This window comes from Rhea pennata, chromosome 5 (genome assembly GCF_028389875.1).
Source record: "Rhea pennata isolate bPtePen1 chromosome 5, bPtePen1.pri, whole genome shotgun sequence".
In the NCBI taxonomy this organism is placed as follows: domain Eukaryota; kingdom Metazoa; phylum Chordata; class Aves; order Rheiformes; family Rheidae; genus Rhea; species Rhea pennata.
In genome coordinates, this window is record NC_084667.1 from 33,392,484 (window position 1) to 33,407,404 (window position 14,921).

The 14,921-nt window shown below is 35.9% G+C and overlaps 1 protein-coding gene across 20 annotated transcripts in view; it reads left to right on the plus strand.

Moving 5' to 3' along the window:
* The first annotated feature begins 277 nt into the window (after positions 1-277).
* Positions 278-14,921, plus strand: part of IRAG1 (inositol 1,4,5-triphosphate receptor associated 1) — a 78,595-nt gene continuing 63,951 nt past the window's right edge. For 9 of the 20 annotated variants that reach the window (XM_062576061.1, XM_062576072.1, XM_062576073.1 and 6 more), the window contains exons 1-4: positions 278-513; positions 10,450-10,570; positions 11,256-11,333; positions 14,186-14,260. Coding sequence is in view for 2 of the 20 variants with exons in the window: in XM_062576078.1 (XP_062432062.1) it covers positions 14,224-14,260 (37 nt within the window). In the remaining 18 variants the exon portion in view is untranslated. The other 11 variants (XM_062576066.1, XM_062576075.1, XM_062576063.1 and 8 more) reach the window with 10 other exon arrangements.

A 14,921-nucleotide genomic window follows, 5' to 3' on the forward strand; every position in this document is an offset into this window, starting at 1 on the left:
GATTGAAGCCAGTGTTCTTTAGAAGTTCACATGCCTTGTACTGGCTATCTAATTTAGACTCCCTCTGACCAAACAAAGGGGAAAAATTGCAAAAATAATAGCAGCTGTTTCAGTAAAAAATTCTAAGGGTTAACATAACATGATGTAAACTATTTCATCTGTTCTTCCTACTTGCCCATTTTTATCAGAAATGAGTAACTAGAACCTTATATGCAGTGAACTTGAAGAATGCTAATGGGATGTCTGCATCGTGTTGTACTCAGAGTACTTATGCCAGAATAGGAAAGTCTTTTATTCTGTAATTCTCTGAGGCAAGAAGGAGGCTTTCCGAAGAGTTACTTTAAATTTAAACTCTCATTCTAATGTTAGACAGCCTTTTGGATCTCTGAGTTAAAAATTGCTTCAGCTTTAGTTACTAGAGCCAGATGTAACATTGACCTTAAATGGTAAAAGCTCCCAAGAGTGAAAGAGAGGCTGGCCTGAGGGGAAAAAGAGGAATAACTGAAGTTTTAGGTAAGTAATCTCTATAACCAAGAATAAGCTCTTTTTTCAGTCATGAAACAGAACGGAACCATGTTTCTTCCTTAAAGGTACAGTACTTTGTTGTTATGATACCAAGTAGCTGTTTTTTTCTACCTCATTCTCTCCCCCCCCCCCCCAGCTTCATGGTCAAACTCTACCCCTTAATCAAATTTTGACTGCTTAAAAAATGGGTATAGTTAAGGAAACCTAGCTGTTCTTACATACTGTTTGGGAATATGCAAGAATGAAAAAGATAAAGCTGTGTTAATTTTACTGAGGCTTGATTAATAAAGGTATGTAGTCAGTATTTGAAGGTAATCTTGATTCACAGAGATTGTTATCTGTTTTGGGCTAACCGTTGGAGGGTATCAGGGGTATTAGTTAGCAGCACTGAATGTTGTAGGGAAACAGGTATTTAAAAATATGTTTTTTGTTTTTTGTTTTTTTTTTGCTTTTTAGAAATTATATTACTTTCCTCCCATATGCATGCTTGTAACAGTGTGTACACCAACATTGTTCATTTTGATGGATTACCTACTTGTCTCTGGAACCTGTCTTTTTAAAAGACATTTCCGGAGTCCTTTCTTTATATAGTATGTGTTTGGTTTTAATGCTAGTAGAGGTAAATTAATACTGTGAAGTTGTATTTAATTTGAATGCTGTACAGAAAAACCCTCCTTCAAATACTAAAGCTTGTTGGCTTTATATAGAAAAATCACACTATTTAAAACTTAGGATATTGCAGTCCTCAATTTTATCTGTGCTAATTGTTTTTTTACTGTTTTACTGTATTGATTTATATCTTATTTGGCAAATTAAAACTCTTGGTCTAATATGTGTGTTAAGCTTTTTTTTTTTTTTTTTTTTTTTTCCTCCCCAGCAGTATGTAAATAACCTATGTAAGAATGAGGTCAATGCAAGGAAATACTAGTTGAAATCGAAGGCTCAGGTCTCTGTTACTAACTCATGTTAGTAACAACTCATGTTAATGAGTTGCTTTTCAACTGTATATAGTATAGTTCCACCTGGGGAAAAATTCTCTGCAGTCAGCAGAGAATCTCTCACTTCATGGAGTGTTTAGACACTAAAATGAGTTTATGCTGTGCAGAAATTGGGAGAATTTAATGTCTTGAACACAGTGTTCCTGCAAGTGCAAACAGTTACTGAATTTGTATTTAACTTTGGCAGGTGTTGTATATACTTAAGTAAAAGTTCACTTTAAGGGAATGCGATACATGTTTCTTGTGTAATGTTCTGATCCAATTGCAATAACTATTTTTTTTCTTTTTCTGTGAATGGTTGTTAGTGAACAATTTATTATTTCTAAGGTAACCTCCTAGCTAATCTTCATATTTAAAATCAACAGTTATACCAGACTTGGGCTTTGTAACCTAACAATACAACCCATAAAAACGTAAGTTTATCAGAACTGACAGTGGAAATTAGGAAACAGACTGATGTATTAAATGCTGTATAATAGAGCCCTAATACCTTAAATTTTCTTATATTTTCTCTGATCTGTTGGTCGTGTATGCATTCCTTAACTTACGACATTATAATGCCATTTAACTTAGACAAGGATACACAATTTTAGTCTGCATTTAGAAGGGGATTGAATTTTAGTAAGTTAAGTTATTTTTAAGTTTGCATATGGACTGGAATAATTAGTCTGTGTCTAACTCTTCTAAATCTAAACTAAGTGTGTATTTTTAATATATGTTATTTTATAACATTTCAACAATTACTCTTCTCACTCCATATGATAATTTTTCTTTGTAATTTGGAGTATACTATGTAATGCCCAGATATAAATTTATCTTCAGTAAAGATGTGATAATATGTGTAATTTAATACAAAAAGTGCAGGTTGCTCATGTGTACAAAGTGACAACTGTGGTTTAAATCAGTGCTAAGTATCTAGCATTATCAATGTATTTAACTTATATTAAAGCTTACTGCTTTGCATCCGAACTGGATGTAGGCTCCAAATTGGCTGTTAGGCTCCAAATTGGCTGTGAACATGAGACATATATGCCTCCTTACATATGCTTGTAAATGTTTGAGTCAGTTTTAATGGTGGTGCATATCCTAATTAGAGTCCTATGAATCCAGGCCCCAAGCAGTGGAAGTGAAGAATTATCAAGCAATATTGATTCATTGATCATTGATTCATTGATCCGAAAGAGTGTGTGAGAAACCGGTGCCAAAGATTGGAACCCTCTGCTTTCTGTCAACTTTTAATGTGGTAGTTACTTGGCAAATCAGTTTGAAAAACTGGTAAGATAGGGTAGTTATGGGGGCTGAGGTATAGGGAGTTGGTATTGAAAAGAATCGTGAAGCTGCATTTTAAGGAGCACATATTTATGTGCTTCATGTGCTATGGAGTTCCTCTATTCACTGTTCTTAGAGAAGTGCATAGTTCCACGCAAAAGAAGCATTATTGTTGCCACTTCAAAATTTGTGGGCCATTAAAGATCTGGGGAATTTGGAGACAGAAAGACTCTTCTCTGTCCTGGCTTGCAGTCTTCCTCTAAACTGAACAGAAGAAATTCCTTGTGATGTGTTCTCCACTTGTATTTCCTTGGAAAAGTGTGTCAAAGAGATGTTTTGGATCTCAGTATCACAGATAGAAAGGGAATCTAGGAGTGAATGATGGATCTTTGTAAGCTTATAAATTAGTGGCTTCACAAAGGAATTATTTCTTATGCACATGTATAGTGGTTATGTTGAGGAGAACTAAGAGACTGACAGTTGTGACAGTGCCTTGAAATAATAATTGAAATTTTCTCACTGGAAAATGGGTCTTAAGAAGTCTGAAAAGGAGAGGAGGGATTTGAGATTTAAAACATAATGACTGGTAGTTTCAGGGTTTGTGGAAAGCTTGTGCTCTAACAGCACCCCAAGAGTTAATCCAGATCAAACGATGAATGTAACCTGCATCTTTAGTAGAAGGACATGACAGGCATTTATTTTATTTTAGCATATGATTATTAATTTTACAATCTGGAAAATCGCTTGAGAAATTTCATTTTAGAAAGGAATTACAAAATATATTAAATACCTGAAGGATGCCATGAAAAAGCAAACAACTAGTAAGTGAAATAAAGAATGCTGTACCATCTGCTAGAACATTGAGCTGTCCTTAAAATGCACAAAATCCATAGTCACCGGACATCACAAGGCACCAGGGACCTGCTAATACTGTAGATATGATTTGCCTAGAAGTTTGGACAAAGCAAGGTTTGTAGAAAAGAGCTTTTTTCATATGATTGGGTTTTTTGTTTATTTATTTGTTTTATGCCAACAGATGTTGTCCTGGAGCAGAGGAGAAGGAGAGGAGGGAAATTGACACACTTGGCCAAAGTGTTTTTGTGCCTGGAAGTTTGTCTCTTTCCCCAACTGCTGCTCAAGCTGCTAAAGCATAGTCTGTTATGTCAGTATGGGAAGTTGTGCTCTAGAATCATTGTGTGATCCCCTAATTTATGTGCCAATATGTTTTGTCTTGGTGATTGGCAGAACAGAACCACTGTCCTATGGCTCTGCAATGGGGTCTGCTGACCTAGTTCCTGCAATATCTGAAAAGAAAAAAGGAGCTGAAAAGTCAATAGACCAAGTGGTGGAGAAAAAAATTAAAAAAATAAAAAAATAAGAGATGCACAGTTGTTCTTGCCAGTTGTGAAGTTTTGCATCCTTGAAATGGGCATATGGTAGAAATCTTGTTCTAGATCAAGTAGGAAAGGGGCTTTAGGCTAGGGGTTACTGTGTACATATTTTTATTCTGCGGAATGTTTTGTAATGCTGAGATTATACATAGGGAATTTGGCTCTGAGCCTTTGCTATTGAAATAATCAGCAAAGATCAAGCTCTTAAAGAACACCATAAAGGTAAAGGCTGTAACAGCGGGAAATGGGAGCCTGAAATCTGTGGGAATTTGGATAGAAGCAAACAGGTCTTTTTTTCACCCATCTTATTTTGTACCCAAAAGGATGCTCCAAGAAATAGTGGGATCTGTAGAATGACATCTGTTTCTGAAATTCTGGAAATGACAAATCCACTAGTTCATTTTAAGTATTCTTCTGGTCTCTTTCAAATGTACAAAGCCTCTTTAGGCAGTTCATGTAGTAGAACGTAATAAAGCAAGATACATAGACACTTCCTGTTTAAAACTTCCAAAGTTATGCTGAACTGTGCCCTAACTACTGAACATAGAAATTAAAAATAAAATGTCTGACTGTAAGTTGAAGGAGAGCTTGTGGAGAGAAGGAAAAACATGTTTTACAATGCATAAAAATATACACATTTACTTCACAACTTCACCCACTGCATTTCCCTTATTTTTCTTTTCAAATGGTGAATGAATATAGCTGACCTCTGGGCTCATGAAATAGTGCAGTCTGATTAGTTGCTGTGGAGGGTGGAGCTGCTCCAGGAGGAGGTACAAAGTCAAGCTGCTGCGCTGCACTTGGTCTCAGACTGGAAAATGTCTTTTCTTAAATCTTGTGAGCAAATTTATTGCTTGTAGCTCCCTCTGCGAGTATAGTTGTGCCTATCATCTTGACTTCCCTGGGGGCTGTTACAGTTAATAAATTTACTATTAGCTCTATTCTTTGATAGGTATAATTATCAAGATTGCTGTAAATGCTGTTTTTAGTAAGTGCAATAGTCAGTGGAGCAGACTGCAGAACACCAAGCAGATATATCAGAATCCACAAGTATCTAAAATACTTAAAGCAGGATTGGGAGACTTGAACTGCTTGGTGTGCTGTTTACCCATTTGAATTAAGTGAAAGTAGCTGTGAAGGACAGGGAGAAAGACCTTGTGGGATACAGTCTAAAAACCCAATACTCAGTTTCCTAAAAACTCAGTGTTAGCCTTGGGCTGAGCTTTTGGGACCCTGTTTGCAATATCTCTCTTGAGTAAAACACTGAGTTAAAAATTTCCCTTCCAAAAGCCATAAATTGTATGCTGATGGAATAGATCATCTAGAATGTTAATAACCTTGTACTCTTACGAGAAGCTCTTGATATTTCCTGCTGGATTCATATTTTAAGACTTTGCCATTTCCTGTTTAATAGATCTTAAATGTTTTTTGTTGGTAAAATGGCAAACATCAACCATCCTACCCTATACCAGGCTGACAAAAAGTGTTTTTACTGACCATTTGTAGATATGATACCAAATTTAAGGACACAGAAGAGAAATAGCATAGCAGAGAGAGGTAACTTTTTTATTATGAAATTGATGAATGATACTTCCTTAAACCACACAAAGTCAAGTTCTCAGTTCATGCTTGAGATCGTTACTGTATCTGGAGCATGTGGAGCTTTGCCAGTGTGCATAAACTGAGAATCTGTCTCAGGGGATTTTGATTGCTCCTCAGCATTTTGGTCCACAAAATATCAAGACAGTTTCCCCTTTTCCCTTGCTTAACAGGTAAGGATCAGAGTTGAGGAAATGGTCTTCACTTTTTAAACTGTCAGAGCAGGACCTTGTAAATTTTTTGCACATTTTTATACCAAATGGGCACAAATCAACACAAAGTTTTTCATCTAACCTTGTTTTCAGGTAGCAGTTAGTGATATGCTTTCTCAGAACAAAATCTATTAAACTCTCAATATGCCTAAAAGCTATCTGCCTGCTTATATGATTCAGAGGTTAAACTATTTCATGAAGTAGGAAGATTTTTTTCCTTCCTTTTGAAGATAGATACTGTACAATAATCTTATATACTTATCTTTTTGAGCATCTGCTTAGAAAATAAAACAACATGCCACTTTGACATCCAAGAAAGTGCTATAAAAAGTCTGTTGCTATGTTTAAATGCCTACGCTCAGTTGCTATAGCAATAAAAATCTCAAAAATGAAGTACAAATTGCCACAGTTCATTACAAGCCCTTTATGGGACAAGGAAATTGTTGAGCTGAGGAGCTGATAAAGATACTCAGTGTACTAGAGGACAGAGCTGCCACACAGTTCCAGGTGTCCTGTGCTGCTGTGTGTAAGCAAACATGGCCAGCTGTAAATCCCAAAGTGGCTGTGTCAAAAGGAATGCCTGCTTGATCCAGCTGCCTTTTCATGGGGCAGCTTGTCTTCATGAGGGGAGAAGTTGCTGAAGATGTTGGTCTTTCTCTAAATTACTCCTGTCCTGTGATATAAAGTAATAGTAAGTATCCAGAGTGCATCAGGTTGCATAACTTTCCTCTCTGTAACACTGCAATAGTCAGTCTGAGATGCCTTTCTGCTGGAAGCAGCCATGGGGACCCTGCTCTGAGAATGAGATAAGGAATGAAAGAGTGGTTACTGGAAGACAGCAGTTCCTTACCATCTTTCTGGGGCTTGAGGACTTCAGCATTTAGTTGCTGCTTGAAGAGAGCAGGAAATTCGACTTCCTTCATACCAATATAGAAAATTAAGGAAGGCATATTACACTAGCAACTCTGTGTCCAGTGTGGGGTTAACTTGTTACTTCAGGCATTTCTTCACTTTCTTGTTCTCGCTTCTGTTGAGGTGCTAGTAAGAAGGAAAAAAAGACTTGGAAAAAATGGGCCCTCTTTGAAAGAAGTGTAACTGTTATGTTCTTTTTATTCCTAAGAATAAAACCTGAAGAAGCTTCAAGGCTCAGATGTGATTGGCTCAGATTGTGTTAACAATGTTTGTGCAGTTCAGTTTGAATATGGTGCCTGCAATGCACAGCAGTCATGTAATAATATTTCAGGGTGCTTCCTGAACATTTGTTTTGAAGTCCAGTTGAGAGCTTGGTACACAAGAATGTACCAGTGATGGAAAGATATATTTAATTTTTGTTTCAATTGTCAAATAGTGATTACTGCTGTTCTTTTTCAAGGGTTGTTATGCTGATAAATCTCTAGATGAAGTGATTCTTGGAGACAGTGCTGTCCTCTGTAGTTTGGGGGTACACCTGAATCCTATAATGCTTCTAATTACACATCTCAGCTACTTTATTGTTGTAAAGAATCTGAATAACTACTACTGAGTGTATGATTTATAGACTTCCTCAAAATAAGAGTTGTAATCCTATGTAAATAGCGAGCACCTTTCTCTTATTTACTATTTCAGCATGATTTATAATTTGCAGCCTCAAATGTTTTTTCTACAATGAATTGTGAACATTTTGGGAATTTAATATTGATATTAAATTTTGTTTTTAAGCAGTGAGAAATCTGACATTTTGTAGCTTTGCAGCAGCAAAAACTTGCAATGCTATGAAAACAATACTGTCTTTCTCAGCCTCTGCATGGATTCTTTGATTACTTTTCCTTCTCAACTGTCCTACATGGGTACCTGGGCAATTGTCTTCCAAATAAGATTGTTCTTAAATAGAAAGGTCAACAGGACTGTGGTGGTGGTGTTGTGTCAGGGTGGGTTTTTTGTTGTTTTTATTTATTTTTTGAACAGATCCCCCAGATGTTAAATCATAAATATTTATTGATACTTGTTTATTCATTAAAATTTTCTTAGAATTCTAGCGATACTCTTCTGTGTCTAGTTTTGGAGATGCTTTTGTGGTTACACGTAACATGTCTGTAAAATTAGCACATCTCTATTTCATTTACACTAATACAATTTTACTGTAGACAATATGTGCCTATACAGATAAGCTAAATGTGGGGGAAAGAGAAGAGGAGGAGGAAATATGTGAAACTTGTAGACGACAGCTTTTATGTTTCATGAAACTCTAAGTGTCAAATACTTGAAATACAGAAACCTGATTTTCAGTAGAACTGTGTCCTATATCCGTAGCATCCTCACCATCACTGTGACAATAATCTCAGTCTCTTCCGTATTTCAGAGCCATTTCATACAGTCCCTCTGTTATGAATGTTCTGGCACTGAACCTGCAGCTACCACAGAAATGCAGACCCCATGATACAGGTCATTCTGTGGGTCAGCTTTGGTTGAAACGGGTCAACAACTTAAACCATCTTGCAGGGCAGGGGGGAAAAGGCAGGAGTGAACAGACAGCATGACTGTATAAGCTGCTTCCGAACAGAATGGGAAAAAATTAAATTGAAAAACCCTATGGCTATTGGCTAAGGAAACTCTATTTCTCATTATGTACTAGCTAATAGCTTTCTTTAAGTGTTAGCGATCCATTTATTGTTTCCAAAATCTATTTTTGCCCTTATTTTCCTTGGAATAAAGCTTGTGCTGTTACGCTGGTTGTCAGCCAGCTATCCTTCCCCCTCCCTGCCTTCCCTCCATTCCCTCCTACTAGCCTTTGAACTCCTTATCTAATTTGTCAAGTTTGGCCAGAGAGTGAGGATCTCGGCTGTATTAAGTTCCTACAATTTTTGGGGAAAACTAGTGGCTTGGTAAAAGAAGAAAAACCTAGCTTAGTGCTCCTAAGGCGAAGAGGCTTTACTGTGAGCTGAAATCATTGGTTTGGTTTGATCTGCCAGCTGGCAGCCTGGCATGTGTGAAGCTCAAAACTAGGCACCGCCAAGTACTGTGTCTTTTCCCTCTAGACATGCAGGAGACTAGGAGACAACAGGTCTTATTCTAGTGAGAGAGATAAGATACAAAATTCTCAAAATGAAACACAAAAACCCCAGGTTTCATTAGTTAAACTATTTTATAAACATCTTGTTTCCTAATGCAGAAAGATACAGGTTATAAACTGTCTGTTCATGTACTGGTATCTTTACTTTGGGAAAATTTGCAAATGTGCTTGATACAGATCATGAAGGCTACATGCTGGCAACTCTCCAGTCATTTGTATTATACTCTAATAGCTTGTGGCTGTCCATATGCCTGTTGACTTCCTAAAGCAGGGCAGAGCACAGTTAGATTGTGGAACAGACCTTATCTGTTCTGCGGATTTCCCATAGAAGCTGCAAAGGGAAAAGTTCTTAGCTTTCTGCAGTTATTGGGAACAAGCTATAGACTCTACTCAGTCTGGTCATCATGTATGTCTGGCAGGCTCATGGGAACATCGTTAGAGGACAGGTTCTTCCCATGGTGAATAAATGTCAGCCAGACGGGCAGAGGCCGCGATTCTGATTAGACTTTCCTTGTATAACAGATGTTTTGAAGTTCAGCCGGGGAGAATAAAGTAATATCCAGGGAGAGCAACTCTCTTTTGCTTTCTAACTGTTTCAAAAAGACAGCTGAGGATCAAGAATCCCTTCTCTGAAAATATCCTAGCATCTGAAATGGTTTCTCCATTAATGATGTCCCCTTAAATCTGTGCACATACAAGGTCAGTATGCAAACTCTAAGGCTAGAGAAACTTCCAGTGTTTCACACCAGCAGTAAGAACTGGGAGCTGGCAAGAGCAGAGACTGCTCACTTCCACCTGCTTCCTCAGGCTTCACAGGCATTGTCTGTGATAGGATTAGGAGGTTTTTCTTTATAAAATGCAGCAGAATACTGGACTACTTCTTTGAAAATTACCCAGAATATGTAAATATTGTTTTGGTGGATCAGATCCTGAGTACTTCATTTTCTTTCCCCACCCCTGCTTTCTTGGGTTTTAAATGAGATTGGGAAAACCAGCAACACTAAACAGATGCTCTCAAAAGGGAGATGTGGATCCTGTTAAAGAACAATTCCCCCTCTGGTTTCCTTCTCCTCACATTATGAATTTGTAGAGGTCTTTTTTCTCAAAGTTAACTTCAATAAAAAATAAGATATAAGATACAGATACAAAATATATAATATAAAATAAGATGTAAGGTAAAAAAGGTAAGAATAAGCTGTCACTTGTTCTTGAGTAAAGAGACTTCATGTTTTATTTCTTTTAGTGACTGATTAGGTATTCTATGATTATGAATCATAGAACTTAACCTGTGGTAACATCCCCTTTCCTTTGTTTGCTTGATTATCTGTTTGGGAAGAGTTGTTTGTTTTTGTTTTTTAAAAAAATATGTCTGGAAAACATTAATTTCTTTTTTCTGTTTAAAATAGGGAAGTCCTGCCTACAGCATTCCAGCCATTATCCTGTTGCATTTTCATTATCCATTCTTCACCTATACTACAGAGCACTATGCTGACCATGATACTTTAAGAGCTTAAAATCCACTAATAGGTAATGGAAATATCTGTTTTTCTAACTGCATTTTAAATTGTATTTTTGTTATTTGAAACAGTTGGATTAACTTCTCATTTGGGATCTCATCCAATGAAGTTCATAGGAGTCTTGTGTTTACCAGAGGTATATAGGTCAGCTATTTGATATTCTAATAATTTTTTTAAAAAAAATATATATTTCACAGTCATTTCTGGTTGGTTAACATATATTGTAACCACTCACTACTTTAAGTGTGACTTCATAAACCAGTTCTGAGTTGTTTATAATAAAGCATAAAAGTTACAGATTAAAAGACATGGAATGCTAAGAAAGCATTTATCTAATGCCAGTTTCTGTGTTTGTGAGCTTTTCTGTTGTAGCCAACAGTGAATAGCTTATTGTCTTTGGAAAAAGTTAATCCTTTGCAGTCCAGATAAGAAACGAAAGTTAACAAACAAGACAAAAATCACTGCTGAGTTGCCTAACTAATAAACAAAAGCTGTATTTTGTCCATAGCTATTCAAACTTAGTTACTCCTGAGTTTAGGGCGCCTCATAAATGCATCTCCAGGAATGCAAATTACTCACTCACTGAAAAATCCAATGTTTTGGGCATCTGACTAAAGTGAGACTTAGTTCAGAATTGCAAAAAATCAGACAGATATCAGTAAATAACATGAGAACTTTTACTGTAATACTTCTAGTAATTAGGACCTATCCTGAAGCAGTATTACATGCTAGCAGCAACCGATAGAGTCCAGCTAAAGAAGCAAGATATGATGGTGAGTTTCACTTTAACTGCTTGCAGACTGATCAGTTCTTCTTTATAATGATAAATCTTTGCAACATTAACAAATGTTTATTTTAAAAAGCTGAAGAACTGTGTTGCTAGTATTTTTGAATGCTCTGAGATTCTTAAATAGATCTTAAAGAAACCCTTCCCAAAAGAGTTGCAGGATACTGTGAAAGATATACAATGATGGATAGAGTGAAGATACACAGTGAAGAAAAAAATCAAATCAATTGAACAATTTGGTACTGAGCTATTGCATCCCTCATGTTCTTAAACAAAGTTATAATGTTTTCTGTTGCATTTGTGCTATGAAATAATGATGCAAGTTGGTGAAATGTCAAAGATCTGCTTAGTTACAAATATTAATTCAGTAACGTACCCCACCAATCTAAAGTATCCCCATCGTGTTTTCAGTATGCAGACCTCCCTATGCTAGCTCATCATGTTAAGGGTTGTAGCTGACTACCTTCATGGAAGTCAAGCCTTTGCAGAATAAGTTGACTAGAAATGGTATTTTGGCTTGGTATATAGTTGCAAAAAGAGGTAGGAAGACAGGAGTGTTAACTTGACAAGTGAACTAAATGAAATGCCGTGCACCCTGCTGCAAAAATGAAAATGTAGTTTTAGTATTAAAAGCAGTAATACTGTGTAAATGGTTACCATGTCACTGAATATTCACAGTGTTCAGTTAAGGTTATTAATTGTAGTTAAAACAAGCAATGTGATTGCAACTTGCTTTTTGCTACAACCTAGTTCAAAAGCATGCTTAGCATGTGTTCAGAATACAAGTGTGTTTTTTTTCTTTCAAGTGGATTATTGAAAAATGTGGTACCATTCACTCACATAGACAAATGAACTGTTGTGGAAAGGATTGTAGTGCCCCAGTTTGTTATCCTCCAGATTCTTTGCTGTCTTTCCAGAAATTATTTCTCTGAGTTAACTGGATAATAAGAAGTTTGGAAAAATTTTGTAGCTGGCTCTGACTTTACATATTGCCCTTAACAAGAACACAAAAATGTTATGTTGAGCTAGTAACTTTATCCTCTTCAGTCTGCAAAAATGTACTTTTTTCTTTAAGAGGGTTAAAACTAGAAAACACTTGGAAGGAGCACTTAGAAAATGAAATAGTGGGTTGCCATTAAGTGCCATGGAAATTAAAATAAACATTGTTCTAGCAAAGAAACATTAACAACAACAATAAAGTTTGTGTTGGAAAAATCTCTACATGGCTTAGAAACATACTCAACACAATTTGGCATCAACCTCTTTATGCAGATCAAATAGTGCAACTGGTATTAATTACCAAATTAATTATTCAGAATAAAAGGCATTTTTACATAGATAAAGGTATTGTACGTCTTGTTTATTAAGCTAGCTTGGCAAATGTTGTTTGCTTAGAGTCAGTTGTTACATATTACAAGGAAAAGTTAGATCATGGATATGAAACATGATTGGTGCAATATACTGTCATTAAATGTTGGCAGGAAAGCTAATAATTCTAATTTTTCTTAATTTTGTGAGGTAAAACTGTTGGGAGGATGATTTCCTAACATCTACAGCCTGAGATTTGGATAGAAGAGAAGGCTAATAAAGAGAATTAAGATTTTAATTCTTAAGAATTAAATTTAATTTTTAATTAACAAAATTAAGAAATTCAGAGGAGGATAGAAGCTGTCTCTTTAGCCCAATAGTCCTTCCTCCCATGCTCAATAAATTTATTTGGAATGTAATCTGAAGTAAGTCACTTCAGGGGAGGAGGTTATATGAAAAGGCCAATTTTGGTCTAATGAAGTTAGGCTTCCTGGATTTTCCTTACGATCAGTGGAGAAGAGAGAGGTTCCTCCAGTGTGCCGTTCAGAAGTTTACATTAATTCCTGATTTTATGGCAGGAACTTAAGTTTATCAGTTGATTTAAATCACTCTCTCTCTAGGGAGACAAATGTCCTTAGGCTAAAGGGAGTCTCTGTGAAATATCCCTATTATACATATTCTCACACTTCTGAAATCTACTGAAGAGAGTTAGTATTATAATAGGGTAAAGTAATTATTTTGAAGATGATGTGCAGACTGAAATAATGCGAGGTTCTTTTTCTTCCTTCCCCCATACAGAATAAATCTAGTGTTTCTGGTTTTGGTAGAAATGCTTGAAAGAAATCTCAGATACGTATTTTGCAGCTTTATCCAGCCACATCAAAGCTGATGAATGTTCTAAAAAAACATTTTGACCAACTGTTTCTTCAGGAAACAAACAAAAACAAGTATCTGGAGTATCTGTAGAAAAAAAAAATCACTCAGCTAATCAAGTTTTACTTCCATTGCATTAAGTCTTACAACTATAACAAAACTAATCTACAGCTCATCTTTGCTTCAGTTTAACTGACTTGATAAAAGAGAATAAGGCAAACATGAAAAAAATTCATAATGAGTGCCAAAACATAATTTCTAAGGCAAGCCTGCAAACTTAGAGTTCTTCAAGGGGAAGAGAGATACTGAGGTGAGAACTGAACTTTGGGGTGCTGTTCTTTTATTTTGTTGTTTTTTTCTTTTTTGATCATAAAGAAAAAAAAGATTATAAAACCCTTTCTCCTTGAAGAAATTGCCATCGTAGTAATAGAATTAACAAGTTATACTTTGTTCCTACTTTGCAGCAAATGTGTGCGGCTATAGTTTGCTTAAATAAAGTTCTTAATCCTGATTTAATTGGCAGAAAATATATTTCATTGTAAAGTTCTTGATACTAAAACATTATGTATGAATTGCAGAAGCTTTGAATTTAGAATACATGTGGGCTAATGAAAGATGGTTACTAACATTTCATAACAATTCCTCCCTGGGCCAAAGACAAGAATTGGAAGAAGATTTTTTAAATAAGAAAAAGCATGCTTGTAAAACTGAATAGGGAAGCAGTCATACAAGGTAAGACTGTGGTTATTTATATTTTCCCTTATAATAAATATATTGCTTTAATAATACATAAAAATTAAAATATTTGGTGGTTTAAATAAATGGAATTATTCTTAAAACAGCTCCCCTTTACAGCCAAAAAGATAAAATATTACAAAATTCTGTAATGAAAAAAAATAATCCTGAATAATTTAGTGACATAAGGTCATGTTCTATCCTCAGCCATTCATTTGCAATTTCCATTTTGAGAATGCATATGCAAAAAAGGTCAATAAGCTCAGTTCTAGATCATTTGCCACTATTATACTGGGAATGCTACAGTTTTGTAGGGCATATCCTCTCTACCAAGAACTTTACGCCTCCCATTCTGTAGAGGAAAACTTCAGTCTGTGCATCTGACCCACCTCAGCTGAAGATGCAGTGAACTGGAAATTCCTGTCCCAACTAGTTGCACATGGATGCTGCCAAGTTTCTTTCTCTCATCTTCCTTGTAATAAAGATTTTAAAATTTTGTCCTGGATTTAAAGACTGTTTAGTTACTTTCTCCAATGCAGCCTTTCTTCTTCGTTTAATAAGCTGTTTCAGATGCAGCTATCAGTAAGGCACTTTGAGATGTAGCTTGTGCTCTGCAAAATAACAGGGGCCATGCTATACAATGGAAAGGAAGTGTAGG